Source organism: Physeter macrocephalus, unplaced genomic scaffold (assembly GCF_002837175.3).
Source record: "Physeter macrocephalus isolate SW-GA unplaced genomic scaffold, ASM283717v5 random_151, whole genome shotgun sequence".
NCBI classification, from domain to species: domain Eukaryota; kingdom Metazoa; phylum Chordata; class Mammalia; order Artiodactyla; family Physeteridae; genus Physeter; species Physeter macrocephalus.
The window spans coordinates 1-20,418 of record NW_021145437.1 but is presented as its reverse complement, the minus strand read 5'-3'; the positions used below and the strand labels follow the sequence as shown (position 1 = coordinate 20,418).

Here is a 20,418-nt window from a genome sequence, read left to right as displayed (position 1 = left end):
AGCGTGATTAAGGGCAGAGAGTTAGGTGAGGAAAGCAGCTGGGGGGTGCCCCAATAAATTACATTCTTTAGAGAGCACGGTGGGGGATGCAGGGGTGTGGGTGGGACCCGGTAGCCAGGACTCTCAGCCTGGCTCCTCATCCCATCCGGGGGAGCCCAAAGGCCTGGGCTCTGCCCAGGACCAGGATGCTAGAAGGTAGCATTCTAGCCGACTCAGCCTGAAGGCTGATGTTGGGCTGGGGGTCTGTATAGGCGACATCTCCACTCTAAGCCAAGGCTTCTAGGGAAGCCTCAGGGCTGGAGCAAGAGGCTTCGAAGCTTGGGGGTCACAAGGAGAGGACAGGGTGAGCTGGAGGGCTGGGTGGCCTCCCTGCTGGAGGCTGAGAGGCGGGAGGCCCAGGTGCAGGGGAACCTGTCCCAGGGGAGCTGCGGAGGAGTGCTTGGGTGCACACAGGGTCCTGGGCGCTCTCTGCCTGCGTGGCTGCTTTCCACCCTCACGTGCCTCCTACCAGGCCCGAGGGTTCTTCTCACCCATTGGTCAGGACAGCAGACAGGCCTGACCACTAAGTGTCATATTCATGTCTCATCACTCTCTTCTGGGGACCTTCACATGGGGGTGGGGGCAGGGAGAGGGTGCAGACACTAACTCTGCGTGTGCTGGAGTGCACGCTGGGTTTGCCCTGTGCAGCGAGGACCAGGGATGAGAGAAGGGCCCCCACGCCCCCAGCTCATCATGGGGAAGGAGGTCCACGTCCCAAAACCCCAGCACTGCAGAGGCCTTGCTCTCCTTCGACCTGGGCAACGGAGCCATCCCACCTCTGCCCCACCCCCCTGCTCCCCCCAGAGATGATGCTTTGGGGTCTAGTGACCCCAGCTCCAGAGCCCTGAAGCAGCAAGGGTGAGGGTCAGTCACAGAGCAGTTGGGGGCCATCAGAAGAGAGAGGCCTTTTTCTTGAGTTCGTTTCGCTTCCACAGAGCCAGCTTGCCAAACTCTTCGGGAGACATGGAAAAGACCCTTGAGAAGTCCTCTGCTGACAGGTGCCTCTGCAAGGGGGACACACAGAGGCAGTGTAGGGACAGGAGGCACAGGGTGGGGCCGGGCCACCTTCCCCCACACCGGGCAGGGGAGGTTGCCCCGTCAGTAGCCCCTCACCCACCCAGCACATTATCCCTGCGTACCTCAAGCCTCATCCTATCCACACCTGGAGGCAACTTGGTTCGCCCCCTGTTGGTCACCACCAGCATTTCGTAAGGATAGATCTGGCGGGGAGGGGAGGCGGGCAGTAAGTATCAGGCTCTTGGAGGTCCCTGTCAGCGTAACCCCCTCCATTCCCCAGGCCCCCTTATCAGCCTACAGGGGCCATGGGGGCTCATGCCATCTTGCCATCCAACTCCCCCAACTTCCGTGCCGCCCCTCCCATCATCAGCCAGGAGGAGCCCTCAGTGCATTCACTTCCCTGGCTTCTCCCCAGGCTGGCCCGCCCCCGATAGAGACGGTTCTGTCCCCTGCCCACCGTCCCCTGCCTCTGCCCCTGCCCCTCACCTTCTGCTCCAGCACACAGGGAAGGGAGTTCCCCCGGTCCATCCTCCCCCTCTGGCCCTCTCCGTTCTGGGGAGACCAAAGCCGCAGTGAGCCAGAGTGGGGCAGGGAGGCCTCCCCAGCCTTACCCTAGGCTTCTTAGGTCCTCACCAGGAGACTCCGTAGCCCCGCCCCCTCCCCCAACACCGGTCCCCCGGCCATCCGTGGCTTCCGTGCTCCACGTGTTCCCCTCCAGAAGGCACTCACCCGCAGGCCTGTGGGAGAGAAGAGCCATTGTTCAGAGGCAGCTCTGAGCTCAGCAGGCTTCCAAACCTGCCAGCTCAGCCTCCCCGACCTCCAGCCACAGAGCCCTGCCCACATCGCAGACACGGGCTGCCCCAGGGGCCTCTTGAGCCCCTTTCCCAGCATCAGGTCGGCCCTGCCTCTCACCTGGGCTTTCGGTCTCACTCCCGGATGGGCTGAAGTCTGTGGACTGTAGCTGGAAAGGACACGAAGGAATCAGAGGAAGCTGGAGCGTTCCACATCGTCCCCCTTCACTGTAAGGGTCTGGCCGCCCCCCCGGGTGCCCACGTAGCTCAGTCCCTCACGGGCCCCACACGCACACTCTTCCCACGAGGCCTGTGACCTCCGTCCTGGGACCTTACCCGGCTCAGGGTGGTCCTGCCATAGGCGGGGAGGGAAGAAGACTTCGACGTTCCCACGTGCAAGGCTGGAAGAGAGCAGGAGGCCCTGTCTCAGACCCTTTGGCCTGACAGTCATTCCAGAGGGTCATTCCCTGGCCTCCCCTGCCAGGGGCAGGGCAGTGGAGGGGGGACTTGGGGGAACCCGGTGGGCCTCTGTTGGCTTCCAGCTCCTGCCCGTAACCTTCAGCAGGTGACATCGTGCTGGCAGCTCCGAACTATCCCTAATGCCTCCCCTCTCTCTAACAGACGTGCACAAGATAGACATTTGGGCCAAATGTCCGAGAGTTGAAATTGATAGTCAGCCAATGATAGTCAGATGATGAGGCTTACCATCATAAAATGCACCTCTGGAATATGAAAATAAATCTAAAATTTAGTCAAAACAATCGAATTATTACAATTTTATGTTTAGCAATGTTGGTAATCAAATTTCAAATGCTTGATGTTGTAAAACAGAAGCTGCAGTTTTCCCAGCACTTTCAGCTGCTAGATGGCACCGCAGTCACTGGACTTGACATTCGCATGACCAGATGTCACTTTCAGCTTGACGTCCAATAATATCACTAAGCTTTCAAGCACTGCGGATTATAATTCAAGAAAACTGGTGTCCGGTAACAGGTTTTCCTAGAAGGATTCTTAGTTTGCACTAATCTCAAAATTCCTTCATCTCCAATGACTAGAAATTGCTGGCATGGTATAGCAATTGTTTTGACCAGCATTTTTTGTGTGAAGGTTTAGCCTGGACAGACTCAAAAGTATAAGGAAGAACTGTTTTCTTCAAACATTTTAATAAAATATGTTATTTGGAAGTTTGGTGAAAACAAAATGTGTTTTGGGGACCCTCGTGTTTTTTTTTTCCTTAATGCTTCTTATTTTTGTGTAGAAAATTGTCTGCTTTCACAACCCTCATTATTGAAGCACTTCTCTTTTGTGACAAGTACACACTTCTCCCTCAACTGACTGATAAGGTTTTTTTTTTGAAAATTTTTTGGCCATGCTGCACGGCCTCCCCAACCAGGAATTGAACCCGTGCCCCCTGCATTGGAAGCACGGAGTCTTAACTACTGGACCGCGAGGGAAGTCCCTAAAGTGTATAAGATTTTCACTCCTAATTACTTCTAGACTGCTTATTTACGTTTGAAAGTGACCATTAATTTCAATGTTACCCTTAAGTCAGAATGACACGCCTGTCCGTAATTCTGAAATTGTTCAGGTTGATCAGCTATGAAAGTAACCTACGGAATCACATGACCGTGGATCCCATACAAGTTCAAGGATGCCAACGGTGACACTGAGGCAGACATTTCGCTGCTCAACTCTGCAAGGCCAAATGCACATTAAAGAGCTAATTTTGCCTAACTAGCAAATCCTGGTGGAGCATGAAGACTGAACGCAACCTCCGGGGCATCTCTCTCTCTGCCTCATTCTTCAGGCCTTAACTATTTATTCCACATTTTCTAAAAAGGCCTGTTAGAAGCTCTTCCCACCCACACTGAAATATCATCCTGGTGAAATATCATTTCGATGACCCTATGGATGCCCCAGCCATATATGAGCCTTAACGGTTCCTTGAGTCCCCCAGCCCAGTGGCTGTCACCTCCACTGCACGGCATGCAACCCCTTCCGGTGGCCAGCCCCTGGATCTTGTCGTCCACAACCGCTTTGCTTTGACACTGAAGCCTGGGTATCACACTTTGCGGCCACAGCGCCCTTTTTTGTTTGCAGCTTTCCCTCAGCCACGTTCCTGGCACATCTGCTGGTCAATATCTTGGGGAACCTCCAGTGTCTTGATCCCCCACGTCCCCCTGATCTTTGACCCATGGGTGGGTACATAACCACTTTCAGCCATGCTCAGCAGCACCCAAACTCTAACCCTGCATCAGCCCAGGGCTCCCCTTTTGCCCGCAGGCTACGGAGATGAAGCCCACAACGTGTAGCATCACTACAGACCCTAAAGCCTCTCATCAGTTCCCTTTCCCGGCAGAAGCTGTGCCGAACCTTCACCACTCTCACCAAGCCTCACCCTCCACATGCTCAGCAGACGACCTCAACTTCTCTTTTTTTTTTTTTGGCCTAGCCACGCAGCATGCAGGATCTTAGTTCTCCCCGACCAGGGATCGAACCCGTGCCCTCTGCCTTGGAAGCGCAGAGTCTTAACTACTGGACCATCAGGGAAGTCCCTAAAGTGTATAAGATTTTCACTCCTAATGATTTCGAGATTGCCTTTTTATGTTTGAAGGTGACCATTAATTTCAATGTTACCCTTACGTCAGAATGACATGCCTGTGAGTGTTCAGGTTGGAGCTTGGATTCTTTTTTTTTTTTTTTTCCCCCGGTACGCGGGCCTCTCACTGCCGCGGCCTCTCCCTTTGCGGAGCACAGGCTCCGGGCGCGCAGGCTCAGCGGTCATGGCTCACGGGCCTCTCCCTTTGCGGAGCACAGGCCCCGGGCGCGCAGGCTCAGCGGTCATGGCTCACGGGCCCAGCCGCTCCGCGACACGCGGGATCCTCCCGGACCGGGGCACGAACCCGTGTCCCCTGCATCGGCAGGCGGACCCCCCAGCCACTGCGCCACCAGGGAAGCCCATGGAGCTTGGATTCTTAACCACTGGGCTGCCAGGGAAGTCTCGAACCTCAGCTTCTGATGTGGCCTGCTCCCAAAGCCAAGTCCCCGACCCTTTCAAGGCCAGCCTCCCGCACCCTGAGGCTGGGTCTCACTTCTGACCTCCTCCCAGCCAACCTTCCCAGGGGATTGTAGTGTGAATGCTCTCCAAGGAACAGCCTTCGGCACCCTGCCCTTCCCTCCCCTTTTTCTACACAATTGGATTTTTTCTCATGGTCCTACTACCACGTATAAGCTGAAGATTCTGCTCGAGCCCTGACTTGCGCCTCAAGCTTCCAACTCAGTCACACTCAGCTCCCACCTACATGCACTTAAAACCCAACACGTCCCAAAGCAGTCTCTTCATCTTTCCCCCGAAACCTGCCTCTTTCATGATCTCAGCCCCAGGTCTGTCATCATCCAGCACCCAAGACAAAAACCCCAACTCGTCTCTCCTTCACCACCCACACCCAATCAGCCACTAAGTGCAGTTGATTCCATCTCCTCTACAGATCTTCCTCGACCTACGATGGGGTCACGCCCCGATAAACCCATCGTTAAGTCAAAAATGCATTTAATACACCAAACCTACTGAACATCAGAGCTCAGCCCAGCCTACCTTAAACGTGCCCGGAACACTTACATGAGCCCACAGGTGGGCAAAGCCTATTTTACAATGAAGTGTTGAACCTCTCATGTAATTTATTGCATACTGTACTGAAAGTGGAAAACAGCATGGGGGTCTGGGTACAGAATGGTTGTGAGCGTATGGGCTGTTTCCCGTCGTGACGGTGTGGCTGGCGGGGAGCTGAGGCTCGCCGCCACTGCTCAGCATCTCAAGAGAGCATCGTGGGACTTCCCTGGCTGTCCCGTGGTTAAGACTCTGCGCTTCCACTGCAGGGGGCGCGTGTTCAATCCCTGGTCGGGGAACTAAGATCCTGCATGCCGCACAGTGCGGCCAAAAAGAAGGGAAAGAAAGAAAAAAAAAAAAGCCAAGAGAGCATCGTATCACACATCACTAGCCTGGGAAGAGGTCAAAATTCAAAACTGGACATACAGTTTCTATTGAATGCATATTGCTTTCGCACCATCGTGAAGCTGAAAAATTGTAATTCCAGGGCTATGTCTTTACAGACTGTGCCTGTATAGTTCTCCAACCCATTCCCTCTTCTCTGGACCTGTGTATGTTTTTAGCCCTTACCCAGATGATTGGAAAGTGTGGTAGACTGTCTCCGAAGATGGCCCGCAACATTATCTCCCAGCCTGTGTGCCCTTGGGTGGTTCCTCTCAGCAGGAAGCAGAATCTCTTTCCTCTCCCTTGTGTCTGGGCGGCCTGTGAGCTGCTCTGACCATCAGAAGGCAGTAGAAGGATGCCCTGTGGCTTCTGAGGCCAGGCTCTTAGCGGCCTTGTAGCTTCCAGTTTGGGCTTCTCAGATCTGCCCCCCTCCTCTCCAGGCATCATGCTCGAAGGAAGCCCAGGTTAGCCTGGGTGATGAGCAGCGTGGCACCAAAGCCCCAGCCACCGCAGAGCATGCTCTGTGCGCTGTAATTCCAGGCTCCTGGGGGTCCTCTCTGCTGGCCGGATGTTTGCTGCTCCTGGCTTTTGCTCCCACACTGTCCCTGGGGTCTGTGCTGCCCTTCTCCCCCACTCACTTTGTCTTGTCCTTCAAGACTCCAACTCTGGGACCCAGGCCCTATCAGCGTCCTCTCAAAGCACCTGAAGTGTACCTCTCACCTGCTATGCTGCACTGACACCCCAGTTTCCACGTCACTTTCCCCGTGACCAGAAGCTACTGGAAGGCAGCACTATAGTGTTTTACTCTTTATATCCTCAGGGCCAAGAACATGGTAGACACCCAATAAATGTTTGTTGAATTAAACAAAATGTGCTAATTCTGCTTTAGCTGATGCCATCTTTTGTCATCTCGTCTTGTTCCATGACTGGTGCTCTTGCCCTAAAGAAAGCGCCAGAGCCTTGAGCCAGCAACCGAAACGTCTATGTCTCTTATACCCACAGTAGCACAGCGCTGGGCGTGTGACAGACAAACTCAGCAGACTATTTGATTCTGGCCTCAGGGTCTGGCCAGGTGATTCTGAGCCCCCTTGGTGACACTCACAGGTATGGAAGGGTGTCCGGTCAGGCAGAGAGCGGGTTTTCCGCCGGATAGGCAATGACTTTTCCATCTCTTCCTTCAAGATCATCTTTCCCAAGTTAGAAGTAACCTGGCAAGGAGAAAGGAAGATGGATCCAAGGCGTCGACACTTGTTTCCCATCTCCAAAAGGTTCAGGGTTGGGTGCACCCCAGGCAGGAGTGGGGACAGAGTTCCCGAGGGGCTGTGTGGTGCCTGGAGCCCGTGGAGCCTGTCCTGGTCAGAAGCTCTGCCACATTGGGTCTGGCCACCCTCGAGAGCAAGGAGTCAGAGCCGCTCAGTGTAACTCTGCCCCAGGGGCTTCTGCATCCCAGGTCACAAGGCCCAGAGCACAAGCCCATGCCACCATCGGTGGCCTTTCCGTGACTCCATACACCCTCTCTCCTCTCCTGGAGGCCAGCAGCCTACTCTCTCCTTTCTCCTCGTCCCGTGAACTACTCCGCCTGCTGACGCCTGGCACCGGTGGGACCACCCTTCCCTGTGCTTTTGGCCCTCACAGTAAGTGGTGTCCCCCTAAAGCAACATGCAATCCTAGTGTCCCTCCAAAAGCAGCAGCCTGACATCCTGGCAAAGAAAGAGGATGCTCTTCAGACATGTACCCATTTAGATCAGAATGGAACTTCTGTCCCCAGGGTGGCCCAGGGATGCGGGTGGGGCAGCGAGACGCTACCTTACTGAGTTCCTCCCTCTGACGCTCCCTGAGAGCCTTCATCTCCTCCCCGGAGTCATCGTCCTCTTCTTCCTCCTCCTCCTCTGCCCCCCTCCTCGACGCCTTCCGCTTCCTCCATTCTGTCTCTGGGAAATACGGACAAAAGCAGGCACGTCGGTCAATCAACCGCGCGCTCAACGAGCGGCTGTCAGGGGCTGCTTTGTGCACGTCCCAGGGCTGCACCTTGAAGGCAACACCGCAAATTATTATTATAAAATAAAAGCAACGTTTTCTAGCCTTGCGGTGAAGCTGGGTGGGCAACACATGCTCACAGGACTGAAAGCGATTGGGGGCCAAGACCTCGTCTCATTCCTCTTTCTCTTTCCAGAGCTCCCATCACAGAGCCTGGGACACAGTAGAAATTCGACAAATGTCTGTTGAGCGGCCAAAGAAATGAACAGAAAGCGGCTAAATGACTAACAGGCAGGGCCGCTTACGCCAAGAGCGATGGGGTTGCAGGGGACGGGGGAGCAGGAGCCTGGAGGGTTCATGCAGGTGGGGGGGGTTCCCGGGGCTTCGGCAGGGCCTCCCTCTCCCTCTCCAGCAGTCTTGCCTACCCACAACGGCCAGCGACGGGGGGCACGGCCAGTAGTCCGTTTCGATCTTGGCTGGCTGGTTGGGGTCGGGAGGCTGCGCTGCAGGGAACTTGGACGACTCGATGATGAGGTCTTCAATGAGGTGCTTGCTCTGAGGGCTGCCTCCTGTGGACTCTGCGGGGGGAGGTCAAGGTCAGCCTGGGCACACCCTCCCCCACGGAGGCCACCTCCCACCTTAGCCCCCCACTCCCTCATCTCTCCCTCTTCACACCTGTGAGCTCCTGGGTGCAAAAGCAACGCACAAGGAAGAGCACAGGGCAGTTTACACGCCGTTATGAACATCTGTTTTCCCATCACCCCCCCACCCTCAGGACCGCCTCCCGGCACGTGGCGAAAAGGAGGCTCTGGTCGGTCAGGGGAACCCTCACCTCTCTGCTTGTAGATGGGTGGCTTCTTGTAGATGTTGGAATCTGGGCGGGTGGTCTCTGTGGAGAGGGACCGAGAGTGGATGAGAGGAGGCTATGAGGATGGTGGGGAGGCTGGGTCAGAGAAGGGAGTGGAGACATGGACTGGGAGAAGGTAGGAAATTCAGGGGCTCCTGCCTAGAGCCAAGACAGAACCGGAGATCCTGAAATTACCCCTCAGGGGTCGGGATTTTTGCACTTCTCTGTTTGGGTGGGAGAGAGGATGCAGCAGGGCCCACCATCTCTGGGAGCTCTGCCTGGGGTCCGGCATCTGGGGGTCCGGCCAGTTCTGTGGTGTGCATATACTCCAGAGAGTGGGGGACTGAGAGTAAGGGGCTTGGGTTCCTGAAGGAAAAAAAGAGTTCCTAGGGCAAGGATGCAGCCATGCTGACACTAAAACCTACCAGGATGGTGGAAATGGGGCAGGCTGGTCCGGGGCGTCCCAGTGGTTCTTGGGGCTGAAGCCTGAGAGAGGGTTCCAGGGGACCGGCTCTCCGCCCACACCTGCAGAGCAGAGCACCCTCACTGCAGCTCCCAGGTCCCCCAGCCCACCCCCTCCACCATCTCCAGCCTCCCACCCTAGCAGCCCACACGCCCCCAACCCCAGGGCAGAGGAAGGCTATCCAAGGACTCGACCTGCTGATGGTGCCTGACCCAGGAGGAAGGATGAAAAGAGATCCTGGGTCAGACGTAGATGGACCCAGAGCTGGCCAGTGACAGGACAAGGTCCCCTGATGCCACCACGCCCTAGGCTCTGCCAAGCCCAGTCTGGACGTGTGTGGGGAAGGGTGTTGAGCCCGATCAGAGCAGGGCTGGGCAAGTGTCAGGTGCGGGGCAGACTCACCTCTGGGGATGGTGGGGGGGATGTGGATTTGGGTGACAGCGAGCGCTGTGAATGGAGAGGAGGCTGGTCAGAGCCACAAGGGTGGGATTAAATCCTTGTCCCTAGGACCCCAGGTGGGCCACTTCACCCCCCCACACTCAACTCTGCAATTGCCCAGCCAATTTCCGGGCCACCTCTTCTCTCTTAGTCCTTGCCAGCTCCCAGGGCTGGCCCTCCATCCTCTCTCTCCCGAGACAGGGTCCTAAGTCTTTCCCTAGGAGCCACGAAGAAGCAGATGAAGCCGAGGATCTTGGAGCAGTGTGCGTGTGCTCTGAGGGCCAGCGGGAGGGGCTGTGGCTCTGACCTCAGAGCCAATGAGCAACAAGGGGAAGGGACAGGACCCACAGCATCCAGGATGGAGTGCAGGCCCCTTGTCAGGCAGTTAAGTCTCCCCACAGCCTGGCCCCGTCTCTCTGCTCAGCCATGACACTGCCCCTTTCTCCAACACAGTGTACAAAGTACCTGTCCTGTGTTATCTCGTGCATTTGACTACCTGGTGAGGTGGACGGGTAAAGGTATCACCTCTATTTTATAGGAAGGGAAACTGAGACCACACCGTCACACAGGTCACACTCAGCTAGGACTTCCGGCCTCCGAGCTCAGTGTTCCTGAGTGCTTTCCACACATTTGCTCACTTTCTGCCCGGTCCCACCCCATTCCTACATGACCCCGCTCTGTGCTGCTACCATTCAAACATGGCCTCCCCTGCTCTCCACCTGGAGCTAGCCTCCAGCCGCCAGCCCATCTCCGCCTGCTCTGCACAAATACCCAGTTCACCAACTGACTGGCGATTCCTGTGCACAGGTGCCCTTCTTGCTTTGGAGTCTGGCCTCCAGGAAAGAGCATGAGAGAGGGATTCTGCCTCCCACCCAGTGTGGCTGGGGGAGCCCTTCCCCCAAGTCCTGTCCAAGAGGAACCTCCCACCCTTTACCTCCCGGCTTCTGGGCAGCTCCACGTGTTCCAGCAGAGAATAGGTAAAGTGGGGCTCGTAGATCATGAGGTCAGGCCTCTCGATGTCCAGGATGGCCTTGTCCTTGGGGATGGCAGCCAAGTCCTTGTAGCCCATCACCTGATTGTCCATCTTGGCCTGAACGGAAATGGTACACATGGAACAGAGGTGTCAAAAGCCTCCCCTAGAATACGGGCCTTACGAGCCAGACCTGCAATCTATTAGGAAGAAGATGGGCAGCCGTTTTAGATGTCAGCTCCTGTAAGTTAATATTTCTATTATTGTCACTTGAAGGGTTTAGAGGGTCACCTTAAAACAATGATAGTCCTTCACCTAGCCCTTTGGGTACAACGAGACAGTACCAGACCAGCAGGAGGGGGTGTGCAGAACCTTCTCTGGATCTGGGATTCTCTCTGCCTGCCAGCCCTGGCAGGACCATCATCATTTGTGTGAAGCTGCCCCGCAGCCAGCGTGCGCCCCGCCCCTCCCTCCTCCCAGCCTGAGGGTGCTGGTGGCGGAGATGTACTCACCACGATGCTGGAGGGAGAGCCGGGAACACTGGAGCCTCGGGAGGAGCTGACGCTCCCAGGGGAGGTAAGTGGTTGCTGGGGAGAGCGAGAAGGCGGGCGGGTGGGAATGTGCGTGGGTGCCAGGGCCGGGCCGGAGGGAGGGGGCTGGGGCGGGGCGGGGGGGGGGGTGTTTCTCTAGGCCTCTGGGGCCCCGGGGTGCGGCGCCGCGGGCAACCACCAGGTGGCATCCTCGACTCCCGACCTGACCCTCCGCGGGGAGCCTGGCCCCCACCGCGTGCCCCCGGCACCCCACTGCCCCGGCGTGGGTATAGCCCCGCGCACCTTCTGCAGCCGTTCCATGCAGCAGGGAGCTGGCCGGCCGGATCACTCGCAGAGCCCTGTGCGCGAGGGGAGACGACAGGGCGTCAGGCTCTATCCGGCTCCTGGGCGCTGCGCGCTCGGGGCCGCGAGAGCAGAAAGGGTGCTCCCCCGGGCTGTGGCGTCCTCATCCCTCGGTGACTCTCCAGGCTGCTGGCCGAGTGCAGGGCCTGGAAGGGGAGGGAGAACGTGCCAGCCGGGGCTGTCGGGCCCCGCGATCTCAGAGGGCGGGGGCGAGGGCAGCCCCCTCTGGCCCCGCGTGTCTCCGGGGAGCGGGGCTCCGGCGTTCCGTTCGCTCAGCCGCGGGGACCGGAGGTCGCATGTGGCCCGCGGCAAGACGGGAAGGTGGACGGGCTGCACTAGTTTTTGAGCCATTGTTCTTTGGCTGGAAAGGAAATGACGGCAGGGGTGAGCCGTTCCCGGGGCAGCCTACACATCCCTGCTTCCTCACACCTGCCCTGCCGGGGCTGCGGGTCAGTTTCAGGCCCAGGTTCTCACTCGCCTCTGCCTCTGCCGTGGCCTTTCCCTGGCGCTGTGTTGGTGCCCTTGACCTCCTTCCCCTCAATCTATGTCCACGGTGTCACCCCTCTCTCATAGCCCAGAAAGGTTGAACACAGAGGGACTTAGTAATACTATGAGATGGCAGTAGGGGGAGGGGAGGACAAAGCGAAGGCGATTTGGTGGGAAGCACTCAGGTCATTGGCTGGGGGCTGCCGCTCTCCCAGTGGAGAAGGGAGGGGGCGGCTGGAGGGAGCCACATCCCCAAGTGCCTGTCCCTGTACAGCAGGCAATCCCACTTGCAGGCATTTGGTAAAACACCTTTGGGGCCAAGGCCACGTCCCAGCCCCCCACCATCTTGGAATCCTCGAGCTGAGGCTGCCCTCTGAAGTGCTACTTTGCTGCAAGTCAGGGCCCCTAGTTCAGCAGGAAGGCCTCCAGGCTGGCACTGCCCTCTCTTGGTTCCTAAGAAGTTGAGTCCTGTCTGCAGCAGTAGAGTAGGAGTTCCCTGGGGCCACAGCCCAGGTCTCCTTCCTCAGTAACTTAGCAATCCTTAGCAATCCTCCCATCCTCCCCACACACCCCTGGACCAGACACATAATAACCATTCAGTGGGACTTCCCTGGTGGTGCAGTGGTTAAGAATCCATCTGCCAATGCAGGGGACACGGGTTTGAGCCCTGGTCCGGGAAGATTTCACATGCCGCGGAGCAGCTAAGCCCGTGAGCCACAACTACTGAAGCCTGCGCCCCTAGAGCCCGTGCTCCACAAGAAAAGAAGCCACTGCAATCAGAAGCCCGCGCACTGCAACAAAGAGTAGCCCCCGCTCGTCGCAACTAGAGAAAGCCCATGTGCAGCCATGAAGCCCTAACGCAGCCAAAAATAAATAAATAAAATAAATAAATTTATATAAATAAATAAAAATAACGATTCAATGAACGCCTGGCTGAGTTTCTGACGTGATGGTGGCAGTGGAACTGTCTTTTAACTGCTGGCAGTAAGCCATAGAATGAAGAGAGCTGATGACTACAGAACATACAGGGAAGAGGCAGCAATAATGTAGTGGTTACGAGCATGGACTCTGGACTGGAATGCCTGGGGAGAGGAGACTCTGCTACTCAGAAGCTGTGTGACCTTGGGCAAGTTACTTACCCTCTTTGTGCCTCAAGTTCTCATCCATAAAATGGAAGGTGGTAATAGTATCTGTGTCATAGGGTTGCTCTGATTATTAGGTAAGTTACAACATGTGAAGTGTTTAAAACATAGATTTTATGTAGAGTGTTTATTATTATTATTATTATTATTTTGCGGTACGCAGGCCTCTCACCGCCGTGGCCTCTCCCGTTGCGGAGCACAGGCTCCGGACGCGCAGGCCCAGCGGCCATGGCTCACGGACCCAGCCGCTCCGCGGTATGTGGGATCTTCCTGGACCGGGGCACGAACCCGTGTCCCCTGCATCGGCAGGCAGGCTCTCAACCACTGCGCCACCAGGGAAGCGCCTAGAGTGTTTATTATTATTTCTATCTCCCTGAGGACTGATAAACTTAGATGGCTTTCTGTAGTCACTCTGCCACAGAAGGTCATGAAAGGCTTGAGGTCATTGGTGCTCCCAATTTTATCACCTGTTCCTTTGTATCAGGCCGTTTTTCTGCTCTCTGTCTCTCCACCACTTACTTGCTGCACCAGCAGCCCTCACTTCCACTTCCCTGCTTTTGCGCATGCTCTCGCACTATTCTCATCTCCCAGATCCCACCCATCCTTAAAGGGCCATGCTAAACCCTCCTCCTCTTGGAGGCCTCCCCTATTATTCTAGTCCTCATTGACAAACTCTTCTCTGAATTCCAGTGGGACTTGAAAAGAGAATCATAAAACTTAGTCCTTGATTATGTTGCCTGACATGTTTTCTCGCTAACTAGAATGACTGCTCATTTCTACAACAATAAGAATAGCTATCATTTTTTGAATGCTCATGCCGGGGACTTTGATAAGCACTTTACAAGGATTATTTTGTTTCATCCCCCCAACAATCCTATAAGGTAGACCTATTTCACAGATGAGAAAACCGAGGCTCGGAGAGGTTAAAAACTTGTCCAGAGTCGTGGAGGTGACAGTGACTGTGTCTTCAGCATTGGCATGTTTTGTAGTGCCTCCGTAGTACTGTGTCAGGTTCACTGTGGGGATAGACTAGCATTTGCCACTGTTCTCAAGTTCTTTTGGAATTCTAGAGCCAAGGGCTTCTCCAAGACAAGGCTCTGGCCATCAGAGTCACACTGGTGACTAGGTGCCCATGGAAGGGCTCCATTCCAGAGCTTCATCCTTCTCTTGCTTTCTTAACACTCACTTTGTAATGCTTCTAACTAGATGTGTGAGGACTGGAATAAACTCTAACACATACTCAAAGAGCTGTTAGCTCCCTCTCACTCCTATTTCGTCTTTACGTTGTTAACAGACATTGTCAAACTAGCTATACAACTGGCTTAGCCAAGAGGCAAACGCTCATTCATCCACCCACATACATCCACCCGCCCACCCAGTCATGTATTGTTTTATCCATTCATTCACTACTTTCTGAGCACCTGTTCTGCAATGACCACACAGCGTTGTGGTGTTATGGAGAACAGAAAGATGAATCAAAGGAGCTAAGCCGCCCCTCCAGAAATGAGGCCATATGTAAAGATAACGCCCAGGCAAAGCAGAAAATTATGTGTGCCTGGTAAGATAGTATAAAGGGCTGTGAGAGGTCACAGGAGAGAGGAATCACTCCTGCTGGGGTGTCAAGAGGGGAAAATAAAAAGGTTTTCTTAGAGGAGGAAGTGTTTAAGGCAGGCCTTGAAAGATGCCCGGTTTGAGATAATGCAAAAACTAAAAGAGGGATCCTTGAAAGAGACAGCAGCATGAGGGAAACTGGAGACACGGGGAAGCACTGGGTCTGTCTGAGGACAGCAAATATGACTGAACCGTGGAGCTCATGAGGTTGAGACTGGTTTGGGGCAGGAGGGTGGGGGCCAGATTTGTAGATGCCTTGCATTTAGACTAGGGGATTCCGAATGTATTCTGTGGGCAACTAGGGCTATGGAATGCTTAGAAACATTTTTTAAAACAAAGAAGTGACGGATCCAAGCAGTGCTTTGGGAAAATGAATCAGGCTGCAGCCTGGGAGATGGAATAGACAAGAAGAGGCGGTCCACAGAGAGACCAGCCAGGAAGTTAGGCAGTAGTTCAGGCAGGGGATTGTGAGGCTCTAGACTTGGGCCTGGGGCCGAAGATGGAAAGGGCCAAGTGGGAGGAATCCTAGAGGCAGAATGTGCAAAACAGAACTTGATCTGGAGACAGCCCCCCCCGCCCCCCCTCACCGCTGGGGAGGAAAAGTGGGCAATGACAGGAGAGGGGGAAGCAATGAGTTCACTTCTTGCCACTTGAGGTTGAGGTGGGGGCAGTAGCTGGCAACAGAAATTTGGGAGCCATTTGAGCTAGAGGTGGTAGTCTGCCCCATGAAGTTGCCGAGGGAGAAAGAAGGTCAAAAACCAGCATCCTGGGAAACGCTAGGGGACTAGAAGAAAAAGGGAGCTGGAGATGGCATGAAAGGGAGGGGGAAGACTAGATGGCCAGGTCCCTGAGGGGCTGGGAGTGTATCCAGTGATTCTTTGTATTTTCAGTAAATGACCTAATACACAGTAAGTAAGTGTGCCATAAACATTGAGAGAGAGTTGCGGGGAGGGATAGGGGGGTTGAGAAAGAATGTCATGAAGCCAGGAGTCCATCGCCCAGAGAAGGCAAGACATGCAGAAAGGAGTGACAGCTCGCCAGTTTGGATGTCAAGCCCTGGTGGCTTCTGAGAGCATCTGCAGAGGAATCCTGAGGCCTCCTTGTTAGGGATGGGGGTGGGGAGAGGTGGCCAGGGTGTACAGGCAGGGGGAGGGGCACTTCCAAGAAGTGTGACAGAAGGGTAGGAGGGGGTTAGGAGAGTTACTTTGCAGGAGGTGAGCTTGGCTGAAGGTGTTTTTTTTTTTTTTTTTTTTTTTGCGGTACGCGGGCCTCTCACTGTTGTGGCCTCTCCCGTTGCGGAGCACAGGCTCCGGACGCGCAGGCTCAGCGGCCACGGCTCACGGGCCCAGCCGCTCCGCGGCATGTGGGATCTTCCCGGACCGGGGCACGAACCCGTGTCCCCTGCATCGGCAGGCGGACTCTCAACCACTGCGCCACCAGGGAAGCCCTGGCTGAAGGTTTTTTAGGAAAAGGGAGACCTGAACACATTTGTAGGCAGTGGAGAGTGAGGAGTAGAGAAGAAGAAATTGTGGCTGCAGGAGAGGGGGGCACTTGAGGGAGGGAGGTCCCAGCAGGGGAACGGGAGAGGGATTGGGTCCAGGCCCATGTGAAGGACTACTTTTGGAAAGAAAGCCCAAGCTTCCCTGAAAAGAGAGGAAAGGAAAAGTTGGGTAACTGCAATCTAGGGGCTTTTGGAGCGGCCGATTGGAGGCTTCTATTTTCCCAGGAAAAGTGAGAGATAAGGTCATATACAGACCCTACAGGTGGGTTAGGCAGAGGCTGAAGAGAGAAAGAACTGGAACAGTCGGGGGAGGGGTGCGGGGGGGCAGTGTGGAGCGGGGGATGGGGGGAGAATGGAGAGCTTCTACGTGTCCTGGAGCCTCAGGCTGAACCTGGAGGTGGCCCAGGCACCCTGCCCTGGAACACCAGTTGCGGGTGGGTACAGAGTGGGGTAATGACTGCCTCTCAGAGTGGTCACTGCCCAGGGAGGGAGAGGAGGGGTCCAAGATGAGCCAGGTCACAGGTTACAAGGTCTTGAACTGAGACCCCCACTCGCCTGTGCACGAACACTGTCCCACAGACGCAGCCACTCGGAAAGACGATTCAGAATAATGATGTCCCTGCTCTGTCCCCTGCCCTTTCTTCTCCACAGCTGTCCACAGCCCCATGCTCATCCCCTGGGCTGGGTCTCCTCGCCTTCTGTCCTGAGCCACATTCCTTCAGGAACCTGCACACCAGCGCCTGGTGTGTTAGCACGCTGCGGAAATTGTTAATGTCTTACCCTTCCAGGGACATGGCATTTTAATTTGGGGCTAACCTTAAGGAGTGAAGGTCTTACTCGTTAAATATTAAGCCAGCAGGGAAAATGTTTTGGGGTGGAGTAGGAGTGTGGGGTCGGGGGAGAGGGAGACAGGGAGACAGGGAGGGAGGGAGGGGAGGGGGAAAGGGGGGAGGGGAAAGGGGGGAGGGGAAAGAAAGGGAGAGAGTGTTCTTGCCTTCTGCCAAATCACATCACGCCCCGCAAACGCTTACTCCACCCACTCGTAGCCCCTCCCCCAAAGCCAATTTCCTCGCGCGTCCGCACCCATGCACGCCCCTCGTTTCTGCACGTGCGCTCCCAGGCCCGGGCCGCCTCCCGAGGACAGACCGAGAGGGCAGACTGCAGCAGGAAGGGAGGGCGCAAAGGGAGGAAAGGGAAAGAGCTGAGGAGGAAGGCCAGCCCAGGTGGCGGAAGGGCCATCTCAGCTGCCCCGGCGGCGCCCAGTTCTTCCATCTCGGACCCACCCTCCCCCAGCTGTGCAGCCGCGCCTTATCTGAGCCCCCAGCCGGGCCCCACCTCACACCGCCCGCCCCGTCTCCATGGCAACTAGAGCCGCTCGGCCCTGATGATAAGGCCCGCCCACCCATTCCCATGGGCGCCCGCTACAGGTAGGGGCTGAGCCGGCCTTGGCTCCCTGGACTTGTGGAAATGAAGGCTCAACTGGCAGAACCGCAGCCTGGTATCCTCTAGTCCAGCTTCCCCCCCTGTTCTAAACCAACCATCACTTGCCCTGGGCCAGGGACTTTCACCCATCCTCTCTAGCTTCACCAAAGCTCATGTCTCCCAATTAGGAGACTAAAATGTGGTTGAGAGATTGACCTGCCCCCCCGCCCCATGCCCCCCATGCCTCGGCCCATTGAAGCCAACCTGGAATTCCTACCCAGGTCTGTCTCAGGTCAAAGGCAATGAATGCTCTTTTCAATGGGTCCCCAAAGATCTCACTTTAATCTGAACTTGGGATTTGGGGTCCCGTGTGCTAACCTTATACCATGGAGCCACCAGAATCCTGCTTCGTTGGACTGGCCTGTGGACAAGGAGCAGAGAGGCTGGGGGACGCGGGCTCTGTGCCCTGGGGCAGGGACAAGCCAGGCTGGAGGGCGGCCTTGCAGCTAGTAAACGAGTTGCGAAATGGCTGAGCTGGCCCCGTGGGCTGGGGTCAGGTGGGCAAGCATTCTGCCTCTCTCCTTTTTCACCAGTTTCATTCATAGTGTGCCTGCCTGCCTTGTGCCTCCGGGTTCCATCTCGCTCTTTCTGCTTTCCATTCCCTTTTTCTTTCCTTTCTTCATCTTTCTTCCCTTGGCTCTGCTTCCCTTTCACCCTCTCTCCCTCCCGGCCCCACCCCCGCAGTTACTGTGGCAACAACTCAATGCCAGAAATAAAGGCAGGATCCAGCTAGGTCACCAGTTCCCAAAACAGCATACCAGGGTGGAGAGGGGAAGGGTGAGTGGGAGCAGACCAGCCCAACAGGGGAGGCCCCCGGCATACCCTGAGGGTGGGGCCTGTGTCTGTGTGTGCGTGGGGAGGGGGCACCCACAGTCGCCCCCAATATCGCCCTGCTCCGGGCTGGTGGCTCATCAGAACATCTCTTAACCAAGCCTGCCAAGCCTGTGCCTGCGCCTTTTCTAAGACTGATGAAGCACCCACTCCCCTCCTCTCATTTTATCCTTCTCCCGCACCCCCATTTTTAAGCCCTGCTCTATCGGCTAGGGCTAGGGTTGGGGTTCCTCTAATGCCAACCCTGAACAGCACCCTCTCACACTCTGGTGAAGTATCAGGCAGGGGCAGGTGGGCCCAAGATCAGGGTCCCAGCCTGGGAACCCACCTGCTCAAGGCCCTGCTCCCCGTTTGCTTCTGATGACAGCAGGAGCGGGCCCGGGCGCCCCCTTCCTTCCCCCCCGCCCTGCCACAAATATGCATCTCGTCACACAGTTTCTCTTAGCACTCTCGCTTGGGTTTCTGTATCCTCTCTCTACACACCCCCTGAAGAGGGCCCTCTTTCTGTGTCCCCCCTCCCAGCCCCTCAGGCTTGCTTGGTCCTCAGCTTGTTCCTGCTCTGGTCTCTATTTATAGCTGGTCCTGTTGGTGGGTTGTGGTGTCACCTGTACAAGTTGATTGATAGGGCTGGGGGAGATGCAAGGGAGATTGCCTCCCAAATTCAGCTTTCTGAATCCTGGGGGCGTCCCTATTCTGGTCGTTACACACAAGCGTGAGCTCTGAACGAGGAATTCCTCAGACCTGCACCCCCAGGTGGACAGGCTGGCCCCGGCGTTGGACATGTGGCCGTAGCGAGGCCAGCAGCGTGGAGGCCAGCCTCCCCCGCGGGATAGGCACTTCACCCACACAGGCAGCCCCTGCCGAAACACGGTTGCAGAATGCACGCCTCCGCTCTCCCAGCGAGGCACCCCCCACGCTGACACGCGGTGCCTTTGACACCCACTCACGCCACCCACCGATCCTCCCCTTGGCTCCGGTCCTCCACGCTCACAGCCACCCACCCCACGTGCTGACACCCCGTCCCCAGCACAGAGCGCCCACTTACCCATCCCGTGGGCGCTTCCCGGGCCCCACCCCTTCCCAAAGCAAGACGGCCTGCCTTCTCCTACACCTGTCCCTGCTCCCCTGCCTCTGGCAACTCGCAACTCGGCAACCCAGTGCCCTGGGAAAGAACCACCAGGTGTGCCTGCCCGGGAAAGGGCACCTGGCCTGCCAGGCCAAGGGAGGGGCAGAGCTAGCAAGGGGGCGCCTTGATCCTTGGAGACCTGCGTGTCTGCTCGGCCCCCAGCCCCTGCAAGCACTTCAACAGCCGGCACCAGGAGAGCATCGCGGTCAGGCCTGTGGCCATGCCCTGCCACCCAGCCTCATTCTGCATTTGGTCCTCACCCCAGCCTGGCTAGCTAAGGGCTAGAAGGAGGCTCCTCAGGCCCCTCCCCGCAAGGAGCAGTCCCCACACCAATGGCATTCAGGCCTCTGAGTGAACTGCTCCCCCACAACCACAAGAGCATCCGTGGCATGGTGGCGGGAGACAGGCAACGCCCCCTCCCCTTCCACTACTCAGCAAAGATGGCACAGCTCTCCAGCCTACCCAAGGCGGAGCCTCCACCCCCATCACTTGGACTTCTGACCAGCACAGCTAGGGGAAGGGGTCCCTGGGTGGCAGCCTGTGACACCCCAGCCCCTCTTCCCCGAATCAGGAGGTTGGGTCAGATCAAACCCACGTAGTCCCAGGGTCCGGCCCATTCTCCCACTGAACAAGGGGCCATAGCTGACACCCCCCCACACACACCCCGGGATCCCTGCCACCACCCAGAGCCTCACTTCTAGGCAGGTGTTGTGGCCAAAGTGCCCACAGAGGGGAAGAGAGGGGGAGACCCTGCCACCTACCTCTTCCCGGACAGGGTGGCCCAGATGCTCTGAGGCCCCAGGGCGGGGTCAG

General features: G+C 56.5%; 1 protein-coding gene across 3 annotated transcripts; it reads right to left on the bottom strand.

Moving 5' to 3' along the window:
• Nucleotides 1-857: 857 nt before the first annotated feature.
• On the bottom strand, nucleotides 858-20,418 carry DMTN (dematin actin binding protein). Of its 3 annotated transcripts, XM_028484246.2 has the most exons (16): nucleotides 17,967-18,020; nucleotides 11,367-11,572; nucleotides 11,046-11,120; nucleotides 10,498-10,653; nucleotides 9,528-9,572; nucleotides 9,088-9,187; nucleotides 8,648-8,704; nucleotides 8,241-8,393; nucleotides 7,645-7,769; nucleotides 6,941-7,046; nucleotides 2,184-2,248; nucleotides 1,969-2,017; nucleotides 1,786-1,793; nucleotides 1,543-1,608; nucleotides 1,179-1,259; nucleotides 858-1,043 (listed from the first exon to the last, which is right to left on the bottom strand). In XM_028484246.2, exons 2-16 carry the CDS (start codon nucleotides 11,382-11,384, stop codon nucleotides 930-932), a joined length of 1,218 nt encoding a protein of 405 aa, XP_028340047.1. In that variant the 5' UTR covers nucleotides 11,385-11,572; nucleotides 17,967-18,020; the 3' UTR covers nucleotides 858-929. The 3 variants fall into 3 exon arrangements, with proteins under 3 accessions (XP_028340047.1, XP_054938476.1, XP_054938477.1); XM_055082501.1 differs by lacking the exons at nucleotides 858-1,043; nucleotides 17,967-18,020 and adding an exon at nucleotides 20,367-20,418 and having other exon boundaries at nucleotides 1,062-2,017; XM_055082502.1 differs by lacking the exon at nucleotides 858-1,043 and having other exon boundaries at nucleotides 1,062-2,017; nucleotides 11,367-11,422; nucleotides 17,967-17,985.

Bases quoted from the DNA above. Each gene is read 5' to 3' on its own strand.
- DMTN (XM_028484246.2), bottom strand. The intron at 8,705-9,087 runs GTAGGTTTTAGT...CCCTCTCCACAG, and splicing joins GCCCCATTTCCACCATCCTG to AGACCACCCGCCCAGATTCC. The intron at 1,044-1,178 runs GTACGCAGGGAT...TCCCCCTTGCAG, and splicing joins TGGATAGGATGAGGCTTGAG to AGGCACCTGTCAGCAGAGGA.